At 53.9% G+C, this 23,047-nt stretch overlaps 1 protein-coding gene across 1 annotated transcript in view; it reads left to right on the top strand.

The window, feature by feature from the left end:
- Window positions 1-367: 367 nt before the first annotated feature.
- PAX7 (paired box 7) overlaps window positions 368-23,047 on the top strand; it is a gene marked incomplete at its 3' end in the record, with an annotated part of 102,782 nt that continues 80,102 nt past the window's right edge. The window contains exons 1-5 of the mRNA XM_082328866.1: window positions 368-425; window positions 534-771; window positions 2,845-3,080; window positions 3,721-3,850; window positions 4,859-4,987. Of these exons, the coding sequence (XP_082184992.1) occupies window positions 687-771; window positions 2,845-3,080; window positions 3,721-3,850; window positions 4,859-4,987 (580 nt within the window). The 5' untranslated portion in view covers window positions 368-425; window positions 534-686. The remainder of the gene's footprint in view (window positions 426-533; window positions 772-2,844; window positions 3,081-3,720; window positions 3,851-4,858; window positions 4,988-23,047) is intronic.

Genomic DNA, 23,047 nt, shown 5'->3' with positions numbered 1-23,047 from the left:
GGAAGCTGCTGGTTCTTATTGGTCCCTCGGCCCCGCCGCGGTACCCCCTGCCCCGGCCCTGGATAAAAGAAAGGCGCCGGAGCCTATCACAGCCCGCTCGGCCTCCCCGCCGCCCCAACTTCGGCGCTTTAACAACTTCCAAACCCTCCATCTGACACCCCCTCCTCCTCCCGGCCCCCCCCCCCCGGCACCAGCATCCCTTAAGCGACAGGCAGCCACCACTTAAAAAAAAAAAAAAAAAAAGCAACAACAAAATAAGGGGGGGAACGCGGCTCCCCCCCCCCCCCCCCCGCAGCCCTAAGCCCAGCCCAGCACCGAGGCAACTTTGGATGTGTCTGCCGCTCCCGGCAGTCGGGCTTACATTCCTCCGGAGCGCCCGCTCAGGCCGGCGGTGACATAGCCTAAAACTTTAAGAGGAATTTCTGGTGGGTGATTCCCCTTCTTTTTCCCACCCCTCCTTATTATTATTTTTAATTTTTTTTTTTTTTTTTTTTTTTCCCCCTTGGAGCAAAGATTTCTCCCTTGTTTTGCAGCCGCGGGCTGGAAGAGCGAAGCGCTTCGGCTCCGAGGAGAGGCGGCCCCGCAGCCCCCCAGCCCCGGCTCTCTCGGCTCTCCCGGGGCCAAGGGGTCCCCCCCCGGTTTGGACCGGACCCTCTCCGCCGCCCCGACCCCCCCTCCCCTTTACCATGGCAGCTCTCCCCGGGACGGTGCCTCGGATGATGCGCCCGGCTCCGGGGCAAAACTACCCTCGCACAGGCTTCCCCCTGGAAGGTAGGTCTGGGACGGCACCTCTCCACACCGCTCCTGCCCCGGCACCTCGCTATAGCCGGGGGCCGCTGGGGGGGGGATGCAGCCGAACTGCGCCGCCGGGGGGGCCCCGAACACCCCAGCTTCTCCCCGCTGTTTTGCTCCTTCCCGCTGGAGCCGCTCCGGCCCCGCGAAATTACCGGCTTGGGGCTTTTTGGTTTTTTTTTTTTTCTTTCTCCCCCCTTATTTAAAGTAGTTTCACGCATCCCGCAGATTTTTTGGGGCAGGTTCTCCTAGTTTGCGTTTGGTTTTTTGGTTTGGTTTTGTTTTGTTTTTTAAAACCCGCAAATATCCCGACGATTTAATCTCCCCGAAAAGGTGGGGAAAAGCAACCAAATTGATTGTTTTCAACTTTTCTGGGGGAAAATAAGAAAAAAACCCAACCCAACCCAAACTGGTAGGCGCTGCTGTGGGGAACCGAGGTGTCCTTGGCCGGGGCTGGCGAGGGGAGGGGGGGACTTGGGAGCTGTCACCTCGCTAAGTGACATCGCCACCTCGCAGCGCATCAACTGTCCCCATCATCTGCTTTTTCTTTGTGTGACGGGGTTATTATTTCTAAGCACACAGAGACAAAAAAAAAAAAAAAAAAGTTGTGGGGGGGGTAAAATTAGAGCGGGCCCCCTCTCCCCGCATTTATTAAACAGGAAAATTTCATCCTGACCGTGATCAAGTGGCGAAACTCAAACCTGTGGAAAACCACGCAGGCTGCAAAACATACAAGCTGGGGGGATTTGTTGAAGTGCTTTTCTGTAGCAAATGAAGTAAAACAGACGGCAAGGGAAAGGATCAAAGGATTACAACAATATTTGCACAACATGACTGGGAATAATGAAAAGAGAGAGCGGCCGGCGGTTTTAGTACCTCTTGAATGTAAAATTGGCCACTCGAGTGTTATCTGTCGATAATGATATATCCAGGGAGTGCTGGCCAAGTGACTTGGAATTAGTGGTGCATGATTCTTGTTAAATCGCGAGGCAATTTCTGGAATCGACTTTTCTTTGTATAAAGAGAAAAATCACCCCCCTCGCCTTCCCTGTCCCTCGCCCCCTCCAGCCTTTCTGCAAATTACCCAGCTGAGTTCTCCCCCCCCGCCCCGTGCTTTTTTTTTTTTCCTTTTTCTTTTTAATTTCCAGCCTGTGAAATCGTATTAATCTGCAAGATCTACATTGCGAGATATTAAACAAATCGGGGAGGGGGCTCAGGGAGCTGCTGCTCCCCTGCTCCGGGCGGGGATGCGCCGCGCAAGGTGGCGGGGAAGCGGCGCGGCCGCGGGGGATCCGCACCCGCTCCGCACCCGCTCCGCACCCGCTCCGCACCTCCCCAAACCGCTCGACAAACCCCCACCAAACCCCCAAAATAACCCCCCAAAAGCCCCTCGAGGGTATTTAAAGAGGTTATTTCCAAAAGTTTGTTAGAAAGCAGGTAGCTCCGTAATTTGAAGCGAGATGCGGCGTGCGCTTTTTGGGGGGGGAATGGGAAGTTTTGGGGGGCTTTGCCATGCGGTTTGAAATCTGTCCGTATTTAAAACGTCGGGTATGATTTAAAACATAGGTGTGAAATGCCAAAAATATCGATATAGGGACAGAAAGAGAGCGGCCAGCCCGGGGAGCGGGGTGGTGGGCATGCGGGTCACGGGCTGCTTTTATTTTTCCCTCCATCGATGGGAAAAATCTTCCCCGGGATGCGGAGACAAACACCGAGGTCCGGGATGGGCGGGAGGCTTCTCCCTTCTTTTAAAAATTCAAATTTTTAAAGAGATTTAAAAGAGAGATGCCGAAGGTGCGGGGAGAGATGCTGAACCCCGTTTTGCTGGGGGTTTGTCTTCTTTTAACTTTCCCCCTCCTTGGTGGTGTTGGGGTGGTGGTGGTGGTGTTGGGGTGGTGGTGGTGGTGTTGGGGTGGTGGTGGTGGTGTTGGGGTGGTGGTGGTGTTGGGGTGGTGGTAGTGGTGTTGGGGTGGTGGTGGTGTTGGGGTGGTGGTGGTGGTGTTGGGGTTTTGGTGTTGGGGTTTTGTTTTTATTTTTCCCCTTGCTTTCCAGTTTCCACCCCGCTGGGCCAGGGCAGGGTGAACCAGCTCGGAGGGGTGTTCATCAACGGGCGACCGCTGCCCAACCACATCCGTCATAAAATCGTGGAGATGGCTCACCACGGGATCCGGCCCTGCGTGATCTCCCGCCAGCTGCGCGTCTCCCACGGCTGCGTCTCCAAAATCCTCTGCCGGTACCAGGAGACGGGCTCCATCCGTCCCGGAGCCATCGGAGGCAGCAAGCCCAGGGTGAGTGCAATGCGGGAGCCGCGCGAAACCACCCTCCTTACGTTACAAAAAATTAAGATTTTTTTGGGGGTGTATAAGTTTTTCAGGGGGAAAAGGGGGAGGAGGGGAAGGGGCTTTAATAAAGCCACAATTTGCGGGCTCAGATGGGTAAAAATCAGTGCGGAGTTGAAGGCTATGAATAAATTAAAGTGATTTTTTTTTTTTTCCCCATGTGCAACAAGTGGTGCGCGTTCAAGCATTCGCTTCGGCCCCGGTGTGTGGGGAAGAGGCAAGCCGGGGTGTTTTGGGGAATAATAAATTGCTGGGTGTATATAAACCCCCCCAAAAAGCATCCCCTGCACCCCCTTGCTGCCTCCTTCCCCCCGGGGCTCAGGATAAGCCCACCCCGGCTCATCTCCTTGGCCCCCAGAGATTCTGCTTTTAGGGAGGCCAACATTTGGGAGAGGAGGGCCTTTCCCCAACTTTATTTTCCTCCTTTTCCCCCTTCAAATCCTCATTCTTAACCCCAAAACTAGCAGCCAGGGCGAGGAGGATTGAACTGAGCTGAACAGCTTTTCTTTTCAATTAAAAGTGCTTTTTTCTCTCCCCTTCCCTCTCTCTGCACACGCGGGCACGCACCGGTGTCCCTTGATCACAAAAGCAGGTCGCTACTCCTGACGTGGAGAAGAAAATCGAGGAATACAAACGGGAAAACCCCGGGATGTTTAGCTGGGAGATCCGAGACAGGCTCCTGAAGGACGGGCACTGCGACCGGAGCACCGTGCCCTCAGGTGAGAAGGCAGCTTGGCAAGAAGGACACCCCGATATGCGCTGGAAGATGGAGGGAAATGATTATCGCCACCAAAACTGTTTCCAGGGGCTACAAACATCCTCTCGGCCTTTGCTTTGATAGGGCACGGGGAAAAAAAAATCACCCCAAGCAAAGCCACAGCAGCAAATAAACACCAGGCGAGGGGGGGCTGTGCCCTGGCCGCGCTGCGGTCTGCTGGAAAAACAAACACAAATAAACCAATTTTCCCGACTTATTCCAATTCCCTTGAAAGCAGGGGGGCTCCCGGCGTGGAGGGAGCGTGCACGGAGGCAGAGCCCAAAGCCAGGGTTGAAGGGGACCCGGGCGCCCCGCTGGGACTCGCTTGCTCGGTGGGGGCTGCAGAGCTGCGTTTCCATCAGCCAGGGATCCCCATCGCCCGTGGAAAGCGACTCCGCACCCCAGCCCTGGGGCTGCAGGGACGTGTGAGCTTTTGGGGCCTGGCTGAGAGTTCCCCTCTGTTCTGGGGGGCTGAGCCTTCTCTGCGGGGCCCATCTCCCCCAAAGCAGGACAGGGCCCAGCTCTGAAGCCAAGCTGAGGGTCCCATTTGGGGCTGGGGTGAAAGCTGGGTACTGGGAGGCCTTTTCCCTCTCACAAAGCAGGTGGTAGCCCCGGGGGTGCGCAAGCCGGGGTGCTGCACCGGCTGGGGTGCTCCGTGGGGCGTTGCGCACAATCGGGTGCTGCTCGTGCCGGGTGTTTCGGTGGGATGGCGATGAGCGCGTCCAACTTTGGGCGTCCAGCTTGGCGGCTCGGTGCGATGGCGGGGGCAAACCCAGGGGTGTTTCGGAGGGCACGGAGGATGGGGCAGGTGCGTACCCCTGGGAAAAGGGGGTGCAGATGCCCTTCGTGTGTGTGCAAGGCCTCCTGCCCGAGTCGCGCAGCTCCGGCTTGGGTTTTCCCAGCCGTCTCCCACCTTGCCTTCCCAGGCAGCTTATACTTGCCTTCTTGTCTTTGACTGTCTGAGGTTTAGTGAGTTCGATTAGCCGTGTGCTACGCATCAAATTCGGGAAGAAAGAGGAAGAGGAGGACTGTGACAAGAAGGAGGAAGACGGGGAGAAGAAGGCCAAGCACAGCATAGATGGCATCCTGGGCGACAAAGGTAAAGGCGGCCGTGCGTGCCCCGGGGCCGGGCTGGAGGGGACGTTTGGGCGAGGGGACACGTCCCTCCCTACCAAGAGTAAGAGAGGGGATGGCTCCGGAGCCTCTTGCGTTTGTCCTTTCCGAAAATGACTGACGGCAGGGTCGAGGGTGTGATGCAGGGCCCTGGGAGGGGAAGGTGGTACCCAGCCCCTCGGGCTGAGGATGCTTTCCCAGGAGGAAGAGTTGGTGGTGGTTTGCTCTGGATCAATTATTTATAAAGGGGGAAAGGAGATGGCTGGGGGGGAGGCATCTCTGATTCCTAAATGAATTTGTTAAACAGATTTCTCTCCTGCTCTCTAAGTGGTCCCCTGAAACTCTGGCTGACAGTTGACCGATTTGGCCAATCAATATCAATTAGAGAAGCCGGGATCGGCGCTGCGCTGGGCTGCCGCAGAGCCACCGGCGCCGGGGAAGCGCCAAGGGGAGATGGGGGGTCCTCGGATGGGAGGAAACAGGGGTCTGCCCCCCTAAATAAAATCAGGAAAAAGGAATCTGGCATTTCTGATGAAGGGCTTGCGGCCAGGCCGGTGGGGGGAGAGCAGGGGGGCCTGTTACCATCTCCCACGGTTGGCGCTTTCCTCTCATGGGAGGAAAAATTAAACTTTTTAAAGCTCCTGTGCTGTAAATGTGGGGTGGGGGACGAGGCACGGCTGGAGCCGGCCATTGCAGCGCTTGTGATTTTATTTTTGGCAAGCTCGGGGGGGTGATGGTTCCCCTTCCCCCCCCAAAAAAGGGGGAAAGATGGCATTTTGAGAGGGCATAATTGAGATTTATCAACGAGGGCATTTGCAACGATGGGGAAGTTTTAAGCAACGGGAGGGAGGAGCTGCTGTGTCGGTTTAGGCAGAAAATGATTTTCTTGCGTCGCAGAGCTCAGCGCTTTTTGGGGGGGAAACAGCAATTATACAAGTCTTGGGGGTGGGCTTCAGGAAATTGGGTTTTGCTATTTTTCTCCAAAATTGGTGGCAAAATGGCGATGGCCCAGGCCTCTCGGGGTTGAGTCGCTTGGAGTTTCGGGGGATTTGCGATATCATCGGTGTCGGGCCCAGAGGGAATGGGGCGAGAGTCATTTGCTGTACGGAGAGGGTCCCCAGTCCGGGTGGGGGGAGCAGGGGGAATCGCTTACAAAGTTTCTCACTAGCTACAAAGTTTTCCCCATTTTGGGACAATGCGGGTGAGCGGGGAAATATCGAAGTGGGGGGAATTTGGGGCAGAAAAAAGCTTCTCCGTGTCACCATCAAACGTTCCTGGGAGTTTTAAATGAAGGTGCACAAAAGGGGTTTCTTTAAGGATCCGATCCTTTTTTTTTTTTTTTTTTCCAACCTTGAAGATGAACTTCACTTACAAAGACCTTCAAGTCTATTGAAGCTTTATAAGCAAAAGATTCCTGACCACAAAAGCAAACAGTAGAAGAAGAAAAAAAAAAGAAAAAGGAAGAAAAAAAAAAAAAGAAAGGGGGGGGGAAAGGGGGAAAAACCCTAGGCTGCCTTAAAAATGGAGTAAAGGGATGGGGGAGGGAGGGCTTGTCTATTCTCATTCAAAATTCTGCAAGGAGGAGAAAAAGTTGGGACAAAGGGCCAAGGAAGGGAAGAAAGGGAGATAAATTATTCAAAACTCCCTGCTGTTAGATAGTTTTGTAATATTATAGGACCGTCTGTTGGAAAAAGGATAGCCGTTGGACGTTGCAAAATGTTGCTTGTGATTTGGAAACAGGCGATGCTCATTTGCAAATCGGGGCTATTGTGTCCGCGAAAAGCTCCCCCCATCACTTTGGGGTGGTTTTAATTTTATTTGGGGGGGGGGGGGGGGGGGAAGAGCTGTTTGGGTTTAAGATTTATTTTATTTCAGCCTCGTCGTTTGAAAAAAAAAATCTATGATTTTTAAACTGCGGAATGATTTTTATTTTTCCCCTTCTCCGTGCGTGTTTTCCCCATCACCACCCCTAAAATTAAAAAAAAAAAAAAAAAAAAAAAGAGCGAAGGAGCTGGAGGCTTTTTCTTCCTTAATAACGTGCAGAAGTGCGTGTCAATAAGCAAACCAAACCGCTCTCTTCTTCCTTCGTGGGTAATATCGCGGACAAACAAAACCCGAGCCCCCGGTTCTTGGGGGAACCGGTCCGTTCGCGCTCAGGGCTCGTTCGGGCAAATCCCCGATGCCGGAGCCGCGGAGCGCCGGCTCCCTCCGAGCGCGCAGCCTCCGCTCCCGTCCCTGGAGATAAACCCCCATTTATCAGGTTTTGGGGGTTTTTTTCCCCTCTCCTGACTCCGTAGATTTGCGGAGAAATCACCCCCCCCCCCCAAAAAAAAAAAAGAAAAAGCTCTGCTTTGGGGTTTGGGGAGGGGGGAGCAGCAACCGCAGACGCCGCGGGTTGGATCCGAGCGCCGCCGCGATCGCCACAAGATCGAGCGCAATGAAAAAAACCAATAATTAAAGAAAACCCAAACCCCAACTTTACCGCTGTCAATGTATATTTTCACGTCTGGAAAAGTTTTAATGGCCCCAATTAAGCTAATTGATGATTCGACTTGTAAAACACTCCGAGGCGGTCAGTGTGAGCTGTGTATTTTTTTCCTTTTATTTTTTTTTGCTCGGGAATAATAATGCTTTTTCGAGACCTCTCTCCCCCCACCCTACCAATTTTCCTGGGAGGCTTGCAATAAAAATAAAAATACTAACGTACTCCTGACACTTGTTCTCCAGCTCTGCTTTTACCGCGTGGGTGTGTGGGTTTGGGTTGGGTTTTTGGGGTTTTTGGTTTTTTTTTTTTTAAATGCAATTTTTTTTTAATTATTGCGGATGGGGGGAGAGAGGGGAAAACTTTGTTTTGGCCTTTTTCCTCCTGACAAACGCCTTTGCTCCATTTGCGGGTTCTCCTTGCGGGGAGCCGGAGGAAGACAGCCCTAAATGCTCTCTCTTTTTAAGTGTTAAAGAAAGCTTCCACCCTGCGCCTGTTTCTTTCTATCGTCTGCTTGGCATTTAATAATGTTAAGACTTATTAGAGCTGGTAATGAAAACTGTGGCTGTTGAATAGGGAGCTGTGTTGGAGAAGGGTGTAATAGCTCCAAGGCATGCTAAGAAATGTATTTATCCCCAATCAGTACTCACTCTCTGAGTTCCCAGCACAAACGTTAAGTTGAAGGGTTTTAAGGCAGATTAAATTGAGCCTTTATTTCTTTGCACTTTCATCTTTAAACGGCTCACTCCAGCTAGCCCTGGGCATATATTCATGAGGCTTCACTTTATTTTTTTTTATTTTTTTTTTTTATCCTTGTTAAGACCGAGTTATTATTATTTGGGGTTGTTGTTATTTATTATGACTGGTGGGGTTTATTAGGGAGGGTCACGCGTGGGTGATGCGCTTGTTCTCCCGCACCCCGCGGATCCGAGGGGATGGGGGGGGGGATAATTTGGGGACCCCCAAATCTAAGGGGGTGCTGGGGAAGGTGCTCAGCGAGGAGCAGGGGCGAGGCCTCATCCTGGCGGGGTGCTAACTGCGAGCAGACGGGGGTGAGGGGGGCCGCGGGGTTACGGGGAAGGCGGTCAGCCCGCACCGGAGGAACGGAGCGGCTCCCCCCGCTCCGTGTCCCCCCGCGGCCGCGGGTGGGAGCAACCGGTCCTGCCCCTGCACCGCGCCGGGCCGCAGGGGAGGATGCTCGGGGCCGGGGCGCCGCTCGCAGGGGACCCAGCGGGTTGTATCTGGGGTGAAAACAGCTTTTGAATTCATTTTCTCCCCTGTTTTATTTCTCCGAACTCCGCTTTATTGCACGGAGTTTCTGCCACCGCCCGGTTTTCCTTCGAGACCCGCCCCGTGGCGGCGTGGGATGGGGAAAGCCGAGTGGGAAAGCCGGGGATAGCGGCGGGATTTGTTTTTCTTGGAGGTGGGAAAGGCGTACAGGTGCGAAGAGCAGTTGGGGGGCAGATTTGGACATTTGGAGGTGATAACGACTTAATTTGGTAGCAGGCACTGCCGCTTATGTAGGGTTTGGGGGGGGCTGGAGACAGGAGGAAGCTGCTTGGACTGGGTTTACAAGGTCCTGCCCAATTTAATTAGGCTCGGGGGAGGGAAGGGATAGGGGAAAAAGAAGGGGGGAGCCCCCCACACCTGGAAAAGGGCTTTGTTTCCCAAGCCGGGGTGGGGGGAAAGAGGGGATACGGAGTCAATTTATCAGCAAACAATCTGCATCGATTTAAAACCAACAAGCGCTTTCTCTGTAAATGTATGTTTAGAAGGGAGATGGAGTGGGGGGGAACAGACACTTCATCAAATCAAGGGATTACGAAAGGTTGGCAATCTAATCAAACAGAGACCAGGCGGGATTTGTGAGTGTTGCGAGTGGGATCAGCTCTAATAATGGGGGGCAGGAAAGAGATAGGGTAGTGTCAAGCAATTCATTGGCTTTAGGCTGAGTTATTCTGTGCATATTTCAGGGAGAGAGAGGAGGGAAAAGGAGGGGAAAAAAAAAAAAGCAGGGAGAGGGAGAAGGGGGGGCTGGATGTGAGCACACACGGAGCTTACATGTCACAAAAAAAGCTGAGACAAATGAGGTACAACAATAAACACAGATAACAATTACAAAGGCAAACAGTGGCTTTTGGGAACAAGTAGCTGCAGAACCTGGTCTACATAAACAAAGTAGGCAAATGTTTGCAAGATAAACTCCTTCCTAAATCAAGTGTGACGGGAAGGAGAGAAGAGAGGAGGAGAGATAAGGTTGGAAGGGGGAATAAACGAGTATAATCTAATACAAGACGTCTTAAAAAACAAACTTAAGACAAGGATGCGGGGAGAGAGGTTCAATTATACAGTAGGAAGTGAAATAATATAAGGGAGATGTTTGTGATCCAGGGTTTGTTTGGGGTTTTTTTTCTTTTTTTACATCATCCCCCCCCCCTTCTTGGGGGGAGAAGAATAGGTTCAAGTGTGGAGCGGGGGAAACGGGGGGGGAAGAGCGGCAGGGGGAGCGGCGGCTGGTGCCCGGGGCTCGCTCGGAGGGGCAATGCGCGTTATGGTCTGTAACTGGAACGGTAGATTGCGGGGTACTGGGGGGTGGGAGGCGGATACGGGGCGATGCGGGGGAGATGGGAGCCGCGATAGAGGAGGGGGGGAAGGGAGCTGCCAGGTCTCCTCCTCATGCGGGGTTTCGGCCGTCAGCGGGGCAGGGGCCGAGGGAGCGGCGGGGCCCAGGGGTGCGCAGGGCTCCGTCGGAAACAACTCATCCCCCCCGCTCTTAACCCCCCAAATAATTTAAAGAAGTAGTTTAAGGCCGTGTTGGGGCCTTTTATAGAGACATGTATATGTGGATGTCTCCAAATGAGAGTTGTATATAAGAGGGGAGAGACGTGTCTGCAGTGTGGTTAAAGGAATTAGATATTTACCAGTTTGAAATAAGCCTGGTTATAAAAAAAGGGAGAGAGAGAGAGAGACACTGAAAAGATGAGACGGGAGAACACTTCAAACGAATTCATCATCTGGAGTGGTGAAGGGGAGATTTAGAGACAGTATTGGGAAGTTATTTAGATATTAATAACATATTTTCCTGAGGCGTCAGGAGTGCCTCCATACGCACTTTTTTCTCGCAGCTATTTGGCTGGGTGAAATATGGGAGACCCAAATGTTGGGAAGAGATAACACAATCAGCCTAGCCCTGGTCCTGTGACTGCATCATAGCATTAAACCCGGATTAACCTCCCCTTTCTCCCCCTCCCCCTCTCCCAGTTCCCCCCCCCAGCCCCCCCGAGAAGCTTTCCAAATTTTTCAGGGGAATTTACATGGCAGGATTTTAAAGCACATATAACACTAGCCTTAAAGCTGTAAGGTACTTACTCGAGCATTAGGGTAAGGCGGGGGGGGAAGTATCTTTCTGAAAATTACGTTTGCTACAAAAGAAATAAGCAAATAAGGGACCCTCTTAAGACCTGAGCTTTGGAGATATTATATATTTATAGAGACTATTCTTAAAAAAAGAAAAAGTCCATTTCAATCAGCTGCCACATTACTCTCCTCTCCACCGCTGGCTTTTGCCTTTTTTTTTTTTTTTTTTTTTTTTAATTTAATCTGAACTTCACTCCGCTTTGGGCTCTGGGTTTTTTGAGGGTTTTTTTGGAGGCAAGAAGATGCTGGGGGGTCCCAGGCCGGGAAGCAGCGCGGGCTCCGGGCCGGGGAGGGGAAGCCCCGCGTTCCCCGGGTGGGAGCCGCTGCTGCCCGGCCGGGCACCGCTTCCCGCTCCCGGCAGCCGTGCAGATGCAGGTGGAGCAAGCAGAGCCCCCGGGGCGCGGGGCTGGGGGGCTCCTTCTCCCCCCCCCCCCCCCCCCCCCCCCAGGCTAAAAACAAGAAATGAAGGAGTTGGGAAGCGCAGGTGCAGCTCACGGAGGGAGGGGAGGTTGGGATGGGGATGCGGCTTTGCTGCATCCCCCCCCCAATCTGCCGGCATCTCCCCCTTCCCCAAAACCCCCTCCTCCTTCCCGGCTCATCCCGCCCCGGGGATGGAACTCGCTCGGGAGGGCTCGCCCCTGCGCTCGCACTTTGCATGATCTTACCACAAAAGAAATTAGATGTCAGCTAATGCCTGTTTATAAAGACATTTGTCACCCGGAGTTGGGGAGAAGTGGGGAAGAGATGAGGAGGTGCGGGGCAGGGCGAGGACCAGAGTCGGAGTGCTTTTTTTTTTTTTTTTTTTAAGGTAGAATATGAAGGTGCAAGTGATGCTGATGGTATTTTGGGGGCACGGTCTGCGAGTGCCCCCTGCACTTGAGCGGGCCTCAGGGCTGTCGGAAGGGAGAGGGAGGGTTGCATCTCCCTGGAGGGGGTTGCATCTCCTTGGAGGGGTTGCATCTCCTTGGAGGGGGTTGCATCTCCTAGGAGGGGTTGCGTCTCCTTGGAGGGGTTGCATCTCCTTGGAGGGGGTTTGCATCTCCTTGGACGGGTTGCATCTCCTTGGAGGGGTTGCATCTCCTTGGAGGGGGTTTGCATCTCCTTGGAGGGGTTGCATCTCCTAGGAGGGGTTGCATCTCCTTGGAGGGGGGTTGCATCTCCTTGGAGGGGTTGCATCTCCTTGGAGGGGGTTGCATCTCCTTGGAGGGGGTTTGCATCTCCTTGGACGGGTTGCATCTCCTTGGAGGGGGTTGCATCTCCTAGGAGGGGTTGCGTCTCCTTGGAGGGGTTGCATCTCCTTGGAGGGGTTGCATCTCCTTGGAGGGGGTTTGCATCTCCTTGGAGGGGTTGCATCTCCTAGGAGGGGTTGCATCTCCTTGGAGGGGGGGTTGCATCTCCTTGGAGGGGTTGCATCTCCTTGGAGGGGGTTGCATCTCCTTGGAGGGGGTTTGCATCTCCTTGGACGGGTTGCATCTCCTTGGAGGGGGTTGCATCTCCTAGGAGGGGTTGCGTCTCCTTGGAGGGGTTGCATCTCCTTGGAGGGGTTGCATCTCCTTGGAGGGGGTTTGCATCTCCTTGGAGGGGTTGCATCTCCTAGGAGGGGTTGCATCTCCTTGGAGGGGGTTTGCATCTCCTTGGAGGGGTTGCATCTCCTTGGAGGGGGTTTGCATCTCCTTGGAGGGGGTTGCATCTCCTTGGAGGGGGTTTGCATCTCCTTGGACGGGTTGCATCTCCTTGGAGGGGCTGGGAAGGGGAGAGGGGAGGGGGGAAAAGAAAAAAGTAGGTGAGGAAAAGTAGAGGCAGCTTGAGGAAATTGAGAAGCTTATAGTCTTTGATCCTTGGATGCTTTTCCTTATCAGAAACATTTGTGGTGACACCGGTACAAAGGAAGTTCATCATATTACAGACTGCTAGGGCTGCTTGCAGGAATCACTGTCTATTAATTAGCAGGCGCTCTGTCTTGTGGGACATACTAGATCTGAGGCTACACATTACTTGCTTGGATGGCTCTGGGTCCTGTGATGAATTGTTGTAAAGGGCCGTTGCTGTTTATGGGCTCTGCAGGGATAGCCAGGGCAGGGGGGAGGCGGGGAGGACCCTCGGCTCATTCATGAAATATATCTATATCTATCAATCTATAGCCGGAGATGGGGAGGGAGAGGGGGAAGGGGGTCGCTCATTCATGAAGTCCGTAGCTGGGGAGACATCTTAGCTCATCCATTTTGTGAGCGGCTGCGGTCCCCGGCCGGGCTGCGCAGCTCTGGGGCTCCTGGGGGGTTTGGGGCTCGAGTGGAGGGAGAGGAGCAAAAGTGCTGGCTTAAAATGAAAAAATAATTAAGAAATAACTTTTAAAAGATTATGCAAGTCTCCTTGTAGAGAGGGCAAGTGAGGCGAGAAATGGTTTCCCTCCCCTCAGCAGCATCCCACCCGAGGGGGGCTCCCCTCGCACCTCCACCTGCCAACGTGGGAAAAAAAGAGGGTTTTTGGGGGGGGAAAGCTGGGGTTCAAGGAGGGGGGCTGCCTTTTCCTACGGCTGCTCGGCCCCCCCGCTGCCCTGCCCCGCCAGAGGTGGGCTGGGAGAGGCGGGGAGGCACGGAGGGAGGCAGCCCACGGAGGGATGCTCGGCAGCCCCACGGAGGGATGCGGCCCCACGGAGGGATGCTGCCCACGGGGGGATGCTCGGCAGCCCCACGGAGGGATGCGGCCCCACGGGGGGATGCTGCCCACGGGGGGATGCTCGGCAGCCCCACGGAGGGATGCGGCCCACGGAGGGATGCTCGGCAGCCCCACGGAGGGATGCGGCCCCACGGGGGGATGCTCGGCAGCCCCACGGAGGGATGCTGCCCACGGAGGGATGCAGCCCCACGGAGGGATGCTCGGCAGCCCCACGGAGGGATGCTGCCCACGGAGGGATGCTGCCCACAGAGGGATGCTCGGCAGCCCCACGGAGGGATGCTGCCCACGGAGGAATGGGGCCCACGGGGGGATGCTGCCCACGGAGGGATGCTGCCCACGGAGGGATGCTCGGCAGCCCCACGGAGGGATGCTGCCCACGGGGGGATGCTGCGCAGCCCCGAGGGAGGTTTCGGGGGGGCTCGGCGGAGGCAGGGGAAGCGCAAGACTATTTTTACACCCGCTCTCCCCTCCAAGCTGGCTGTCCCTGCCCCCGGGCTCGCTCGCTCTCTGGAAGAGGGAGGAAAAACCCTTCTTGGTTTTCACTCTTCTCTTGTTGGTTTTTTTTTTTTTTTTTTCTTTTTTTTTGTTGCTGTTGCTAAAATTGGAAGGCAGCACTCTGCCTGACCCTGGGGAGCGGGGCTGAGGGCAGGGCTGCCGGCGGGGCTCCCTCCCGGGCGAGGTGCGGGCAGCGGGGGGGGGGGCACCCGGCAGCCTTCAGCCTTCACTGCCGCCTTTGTCCGGAGACCCTAAAGACCGCGGATCAAAGTGACCTGGTGGCATCTTTAAAGGAGAGAAAGGCGGGGGGGGGGGGGGGGAGCCAGTTAAGAAACTGCGGTCCCCAAAGCCAGGGGAGGGAAGGGGGGGTCCGAAAAAATGTTCTTGTGCCGTTTTCCAAGGGAATTTCTTTTCCATTCCCGTCGTTTCCGTTTGCATCCCAATCTGGAGTGGAAGGGAAAGTCCGGAGCGACCGCAATTCTCGCATGCATTTATTTATTTATTTTTTTCATTCCCATTATGGGGACGAATTGATTTGCATTTTTATTGGGAATTAAAGGAGAGGGAGGAAAGTTGACTCGACAGGATTGCTGCTTTTGAGCAACTCCCCTCCAAGTGGAGTTAAAAATACTCGGGTGGTTTTCTCCTTGCTTAAAGTTAGAAGAAGGGTCCTTAAATCGTCCGTGAAACTTCCCACTGTTAAACAACTTCGTAAAGATTCCCCCCCCCCCCCCTTGTGAAAAATCAATCCAACCAGAGCCTCGTCTTGCGCTTTAATAGAGATCCACTGGCTGCATTATTTTGCATTTTTCAATGTATAAACGTCTCTAAAAGGAGAGGGTGAAGGTACAAAGGACACTTCGATGTCGAGGGATATTCAGGGGACAGTCATGTTTAAATTCGCTACAATTGTCTCCGGCACATTTGATTGCTCGGAAAAAGAAAGAAACACTGACATGAATAGGAATGGGGGCTGGGGGGGCCGGGATTAATAGCCCCCAGCCTTTCTGTGGTGTAAATTATCCAGGAGAGAGCAGATAGCCGGAGCTGCCGGGGGTTTTAAAGGACTAGATGTACAAACCCACGGATGGCCGCGCCTATTTGGGAAAAAGCTGGCGTTTTCCAGAGGGATTCGCGATTTCCGTGCAGTAACTTAATTCTTGTTAAATTCTTCCCCCACTTCTCGAGAACATGCCTGTTTGATGCTAAATAGCAGCAAATTGAGCTATTTGAAGCTGCTTTTTTTTTTCTCTTCTTTTTTTTTTTTTTTTTTTTTTTTTTGAGAATGTGACTATTTGGTTTGTACCTTGTTGCTCTGTTTCTTTTTCCTGGAGTTTTCCCCTTAATCTCCTTCCAGCCACAAACCCTCCCTTGTGCGGGCGGCTGAATATGCTCGCAGCGGGTAAGCTGCAATTTCCATTCCTGAAACTCCAGCAAAAGGAGGAGAAAAGTTTGGGGCGGGGGGTAACAAATGTAGGGTTTTTTAAAACAAACAAACAAAATAACCCAATTTTGCCACCCCCTATTCACTGGAGGGGGGCATGGAAAGAGGGGGAGATCGTACAGCCCCCGATTAAGACGCATCTGAAGGACGAGGGGATCCAAGATGGTTAAAGCCAAGAGATGTTTGGGGGAAAATTATATATATAATGTTAAAAGCTCCGTGCTTCTCAAGGGAAAATGCTCAAAGGTTAATAGTGCAGAGATGGGCAACCTTGCCCATTTCTGCTTGGCAAAAGCGTCGCAGCAAATCTCTGTCAAGGCGCAAAATAGGGTGGTGGTTGCGATCAATTGCTAAAGAATAAAATAAGTTCAGCGCCGAGCAGAAAGCTGGTCGGGTTTGGAGTTCGCTTGCAAAGAGTCAAGTGTCCCCCGCGGAGAAAAAACTACCCCCATCACCCCCCCGCCAGCTGAGTGCGCTCCGGGAGACCTGAATATTGCGATGGGTTTTGCCCGGCGAGGCGGGCGGCCGGGCAGGGAAGGGAAAAAGCGGAGCCGAAACCCCCGCGCCCTCGCTCCTCTCCCGGCTGCTGTGACTTCGTGACTTTTCTCTGCGATTTTAAACTTTACCCAGGCTGAATTTGATCTTTTTAACTCTTTTGCCACCCCCCCCCTCCTCTCTCCCCCCTCCTTTTCTGACGGTATTTTTTTCTCACTCTGTTTTCTCCCCTTAACCTCCTCTTTTTTTTGTCCGCCTTTCATTTGAAGCGAGGCTTTACAGCTTGCTACACTTTCTAAGTGCATCAATAGCCACTTTAGAAATACAAACAACTTTTAAAGATAAAATAACCAAACCAGAATGGGACTTTCAATGGGGGAATAGTTGTTGTCCTTTACCATGGAGTGTGCAGCCGCCTCTGCCTAATCCAGCTTTCATTTTCACCGACAAATGCCAAGAATCTATATCTGTCTCCCAACCCCTCGGGAGCTTGATTACACGACAAAAGGCTGCCATTATCCGCAGGAGAAAACAGGGAGGGGACACGGGGGCTCGGGCCTCTGAGGATGAGGGCATCTCCAAACTATTGACTTAGTGGATGAAGTCAAGAGCAAACACGCTGAGATCTAAAGGGGGGGAAGGCGCTGGGGGGGGGGGGGGGATGCTCAGGGAAGGAGCGGAGGAAAAGCAGCAGCAGCAAGTCCTTGAAAGTAGCGGGGAAAGGGAAGGAGAGAGTTTGGGGGGGAATTAATCCAACTGCGGAAAGGTTTTTCTCCCTCCCCGCCCAAGAGCAGGTTGATCGGGGAAAGCTCCCACTCGCCCTCCGACCCCCCATTATTTTTTTCCTCCCCTTGTGTCTTCCCTCGTGGTGAGATTTATTTTTTTTAAAAGCTCTTCTCCATCTTCCCCACGGGGAATTTGGGTCTTTCCTCCCGCTGGCAGAGGGGAAAAAAAGGAGGAAAAACCCCAGCCCCGCTTCTTGGGGACAGGGCCGGGATGGTGCGGGGTCCCCACCCCGCCGACCTGCGCGTCCTCCCCGGGCTGGTCGCAGCACCCCTCCCCAAGCTGGTGGTACCCCACGATCGTCTCCCCCCAAAGTTTGGGGGGCACAGGGCATGGGGAACCCCCCCAACGCGCTGCTACAGCACGGAGATGGGGCAAAAGCCCGGCGGCCAGACCCCGGGTTTCTCTCTAAACTGGGAATAAACTGGTTCAAGGTCTCGGCTGCGCGTTTGGCCGAGGAGCCCGGCTCCCCGGGCTCGGCCCCGCAAGAAGGGCTGCGAATGAGGGGCTGCGAGGGATCGGGGGGGGGGGAACCCCTTTCTGCGGAGCCCCCGCGGGTCTGGCAGGGAGGAGAAGTCACCCCACGCCGCTGCTTTTCAGGTTTAACTGGCTGCGTTTTGCATGACTGCCTCATTAGCCACTGCTGAGCCGGGATTTGCGGTCCAGGCTCATCCCGGCCCGTCGTGGACAAAAGTTATTCCAGCCCTATCTGTAATTTATCTGGGTCACCTAGGGAGAAATCCTCCGGGTTGGGAGAGTCCTAGAAGCGGTACCAAAGGAGTCCCACCGCCCTTAATTACTCTTTAATCAACCTAACGCAGTGGTCCCTTTAAAGAGCTGCTTTTGGTGCGAGAGCTGCGTTTAAGCATCTGCTTCCCGGCTGAGGCTGGGGAGCCAAAAACCTGCTCCAGCTTAAGGGCTTTAAAGGTGTGGAGCGTGTGTTTCGGGCCGGGCCCTGCCAGCATCCCTTTCGCTGTAATTATAAAAGTATTAAACAAAGGAAGAGGGTGGCGGGGAGGTGGGAAGAACCTGGAGGATCCGATTTAAACTACAAAGGCACAAAAGGAGCCTAAATTCATCTCTTAAGCGAAATTCATCTTTGCGGAGAGCAGGCTGGGTTTGCAGCCCTCCGGGCTCGGGGTCTGGCTGGGCTTTTCCTCCGTGCAATAAGCCCAGCCGGAGAGTTTATTTGCTTTTATTTTTATTTATTTTTTTTTTCCCCTTCGTGATATATAGAAAAAGGCGGGCAACCTGCTGTTCGCAGCGGGACCCTGGCCTAGGACCGGGCTGGCGAGGTTTCCTCGCCCCAAATTTTGCCTTGCTTTGGGAGAGCGGCGCGGCATCCCCCGGCTTTGCGGCCCTACGGACAGTTCCCTGTCTGGCAGGGAAAGAGCAGCTGCTGCGAGAGAGAATGAGAATTAGAAGAAAGAAAAAAAAAAAAAAAATCCTGGTAATCTTGGGACGTATATAATCTACGTCTCCCTGAATCCCAAAAGGCAGCGGGCCCGTCTCTCTGATTTATTTTTACGCTAGCCTAGTTTGCATCCCAAAGAAGTAAACTGCTATTTTTAACCACTGGTTTAAAGCTTAATTAAAAGCCCCTAAACTGATTGTTTTGAAAATTGATTTAGAGGAATTGCCCCAGGGCTGAGACGCTATCTAAGCCGAGCTGCAGTCCCAGAGCTCGCAGGATCGTTAACCCCGCGGAGGCAGGAGTCGCCGGGCAGGGATGACACCGGGGTCCCCGCACCCTCTGGAAAGAAAGGTCCTTTGTTAGTCCCGGCTACTGCCTTGCTCGGGTGGATCTCCGCTGGTTTCCTGGAGTTACGAGGTTTAATTGAATTAAGGGAAGCTCTGAGATGCTTGGGACACCGGGATGCGAGAGCTCTTCCTTTCATCTGCCGATTTTCGGGACCGGAGCCCCGCCGGCGTGGGGCTGGATGCGGGACAGAAGGGTGGGCTGTGCTACGGGGGGGGACACACAGGTTTTTTGGTGCCCAGACCCCCTTTTTCCCCCCGCCAGCCTCCTTTTTCCCAGCCATCTGCGCCCGGCAGAGCCCGAGCTGCTGCCGAGCCACCGCTGCCGTAATTATCTTCAATTGCCTCCCCGGGAGCAGGGGCTTTACCTGCTGAAAGGGGGTGAAAGGAAAGTTGGGTTGAAGGCTTGGGGGGGTGTGGGTGGGAAGGGAAGTGGCATTTCAGCCCCGTAATTAGATGTAAACAAGAATAGAGACGGGGCTCCATGGTCAGACAACTTGATTGTTAAGGGATTAACACCTAAGTAAACCAATAAAGGCTCCGCGTTGCTGGTGAGAGGGCTGCGGGCCAGGCAGGGGCTGGGTAAGACCAGCAAGGCCTAATGGGCTCCCCCCGGCAGCGCCAGGGCAGCATATTAATAACCCCGAGAAAACGGAGGTTTATTCCCGGCCTGGACACGCGTGGGGCCACCCCAGCAATTTTCGGAGCCCGGTTTTGAAGGCTTTTGGCAAAGGTTTGAGTTGTTGGTGCTGTTTCTGCTGGCTGGGAAGCGAGGGGGGATTGCCTTCTCTCCTTCGGGATGCCTCAAGGTAGGCACCCATCGTTACCGGGCACCCATCGCCCGATTTATTAGGGAAATAAATGAGTTAGAAGGGGACCTCCGACCCACCCGTATGGGGCAGAGCACTCCCGTGCCTCGCCACCTTCCCACATGGAAGTAGGATGGTTTCTTTTGTACGAGGGAAACTGCAGGTTCCTTCAACCCTTCAGTTTCTCCATCCCTTCTTAATAATAGTTTTTTTTTTAAAAAAAAAAAAGCATCCTTCAGAGCCAGCTCGAGCAAAACCCTCCTGGGCGTAGCTCTCCAGGTTTGCCTCCAACTGGGCTTTTGTGGCCGCTTCTTTTCCTCCCAGCTCGCCCTCGGTTGGTATTTTCCCTCCCTCCCCTCCCGCCCTGGCCAGACTTTGAGTGGATGGAGGAGTTTAACCTTTGGGAGGAAAAAAAAAAAAAGAAAAAAAAATCAGGTCTGGCCTTAAGTGCTGTGGTGGTACCTGTAAGCCTGATTTCCATGGCTTTCTGCCGGCGCGGATTTGGGATTGAGAGGTACCTGAAAGGCTCAGAGTCAAACTGAGTTCAATAACTTGGGTCTGTTTTGTTTTCCTCCATCTCCCCAGCTTCCAAGGGTCTCTTTGCTCCGCTGGCTAATATCGGAGCACTCTAGGGTGTGGGTATTTCTTCCTCCTGATTGCAAATAACCGAAAGATTAGCACCAGCAGCTGTTTGGAATTGGAACAATGGAGAGACCTAGGAAGTGCAGAAATTGAAAAAGGAGAACCCCCCTCCTAATCACCCAGCTCAAAGTTCACCAAGTCAGACTGCATGACTTAACGTGACCTCCACCTCGGCTTCACAGGGCTGTTTGCTTATATGAAGGTTGGGGGGAGACGGGGGGGGGGGGGGGGGAAGCGGGGCGTTTAATGAAATTTCCTATAGAAACGCGAGGTTACTGCGTGGCTGGATGGTTCCGTTTGGCCGCCGGGTGCTCTCGGTCCTTGCCCCGTCGGGCGGGTTTAGGGGGTTCCCTACCCTCCCCGGGGGAATGAGCCCCCTCCCTCCTCTTCAGGGGACAGCCCCGAGGCTCGCCCCCCTCCCCGGGGGGCCTCATCCTCCATCCCGGGGCCCCATCCTCCATCCCGGGGTCCGTCCCTGCAAGAGGCGCCGGGGACGGGCTGCTCACCCCCGGCTCCCCGCGTCCCCAGCCCCGCGGAGGGGCTGGGGGGGTCCCCGCGGAGGGGCTGGGGGGTCCCCGCGGTGGGGCAGGGGGATGGGGTTCACACAGCAGCCCGGCCCTGCGCTGGCTGGTGAAGTGTGAGAGCGGCGGAGCTGTCAGGAGGGGTTTGAATGGGATCTCCTAATGGATTTGACTCGGAAATCTCGACTTGACCAGTTTTTTCCTCTTTAAAACAAACTCATTAAACTTGTCAACACTCATTAGGGCCTTAAAACGCTGAACTGGAGTCACTGGGGAGAGCGGTTGGTGGGGGGCTGCCTCGGGAAGGAGAGGTGGGGAGGGGGGCAGCCCAGCATCGCCTCCGCGCCGGGCTGCAGCGGGGCTCCCTCGGCTTCGCGGGGCGGGAGAAGGGGGCTGCCAGGAAAATAAACGCCTTAAAAGAGAAATCAAGGGAGGAGAGAAGGAGCCGGCACGGGGAGGGGGCTGTGCCTTAGGAACAGGGGCATCTCCGCACCCCCCCGCCTCCGGGCTCGGCTACAAAGGAGGCGCCGGGGAAGGGGAGGGCTCGGCGGGCTGCCCGAGGGGCCGGGCCGGGCCAGCGACTTCGGTTTGGGGACATTCCCTGCGATTTGGGAGTGTGTGCGGGGAATATAGCTGCTGGGCTGTGATTTCTGCAATTGCCGGGGGAAGGGGGAATGGGGGGGAACGGAGGGGGAAAGGTTAGAGCCAGCTTTCAGGCCTAAATCCCCTGGAAATGAGCCTGGTCTCCGAAATTCCTTCCCAATCCCCCTACCCAAAATATTTTGAGAGCTGCAAAATTAGTCGGAGATCGTCTTAATTCTGTCGGCAGGACGAAAATTGCTTTCGGGAGGGGGGGGCAATTAAATGTTGCGCGTTTCTCCATCTCTCTTGAATAGAGGTTTTGTTTGGGGTTGATTCAGATTTTTTTTTTTTTTTAAAGGGTTTATTCTGATGCTTTTCAAGCCTCGGTTCCCCTTTAAGGGGGAAAAAACCCACCCCCACCCCTATTAAAAAAAAAAAAAAAACCTTCGAGACCTTCTGTTATTCCCCTCTCTGAGAATGAGAACATCAGCTATTCAAGCGTATTGATGAACTCCCCCAAAAAGTTTATTAAGAGAAGCGAAAACAAAAGGACTAAAGGCCGCAGGCAACTGGACAGACAGTTTATAAACTAAGGTCCCATTGTCCCCCCGAGGCAGATGCATGAATACCTCTGAATGGGTCCCTTTGGAGTGACAAGATCAAGCCAGACAACAGCATGTTAAAAGGAAGGAGCGCTGTTTCTCTTTCTCCAACCCAAAGATCTGCTCCCCCTACTCCTCCTGCATTAATGTACATCTGCAGGGGGAGGAATAAATAGCTCCTTAGGATCTGCGGCCTTCGGGGTTTTTATTCTTCCACCCCCAGCACCGGCTCTTTGCACCATATGCTGCAGATCAGCCCTCCTTTCTCCGCAGCCTCCAGCCAGGCAGTCGCCTAAAATGATCCCCAGCAATCGCAAACTTTCTTCCCTCTCTGTCCTTCCCCCCCCTCTCCTCTTTCCTTCCCCCTGCCGCTGTTAAAATCGCGATTTACGGCCTGCTTGTCTAGGAGATCCCTCGTGGTCAATTAGGTTTGCACAGAGCAATTTAACTAATAGGCTTTGATGGATTTATTTTATTTTTTATTTTTTTTTTTTTTCCCTTTCCCCGGGATATCGGCCTTGCGCTGTCAGGATGCGGTGGCGGGGAGAAATGCCCCGAGCATCCCGTGGAGAGGGGTAGGGGACGGCAAACCTGGCAACGGGTGCTCGGAAAAGTCCCCCAGTTAATGCCCAAACCTGCTGCCGGTCCCCTCGCTTTCACCGGCCGCTCCAGACTCCGTGTCGCGGCCGGAGGGGACAGGGTCGAGCAGCGTTTGGGTAAATTTGGGTAATACTGAGCAGCTTTGGTTTCTCCCGTAAAATCACAAGGAGCCGTATGAGCATTCTCCCCCTCTGCCTCTTTCAGACATTTTCCACCTTTGCTAAGGTTAATTCAGAAAAGTTTTTAAAAGCCTTGGAAGGGGAGAAGGGGTATTAATGTGTTTTTGCAGTTGACTGTGTTTTAGCTTTATGGTCTTGGGGTATTTAGTTGCTTGGATGGTGGAAAAAAATAGGGAAAGAGCAAGTTTTTCATTGCTTTGGCCCTCGAAATAACTTCTAGAGGCACAGACCGCAACAAATAGCCCAGGCAGGGTGTAAAGCTGAACGCAGAGATTTTCCAGCCCACCCAAACGCCTCCATCCTCGCCTTCGCATCCCAGCCTTGGGTGTTTGCGGGTCCCCTCCGTCCCCGTTGTCACATCGAGGGGATCCCTGAGGAGGGAGCAGCGGCTGACAGGGCGTTTTGGGGGCTGATAACTGGCAGGATGGATCGGTCTAGCGGGTCTCTGGTGCTTGCAGAGGCTGTTTGCACACTCCTTAACGAGAGACAGCTCCGAGCGCTGGGTTGGGAGGTCAAGCGATGATAATAATAATAAAATTACCCCCCTTTTCCCCAGCCTCA

Source organism: Platalea leucorodia, assembly GCF_965183815.1.
Source record: "Platalea leucorodia genome assembly, chromosome: 17".
NCBI classification, from domain to species: domain Eukaryota; kingdom Metazoa; phylum Chordata; class Aves; order Pelecaniformes; family Threskiornithidae; genus Platalea; species Platalea leucorodia.
The sequence above is the reverse complement of the archived record's forward strand: the minus strand, read 5'-3'. Positions and strand labels throughout refer to the sequence as shown.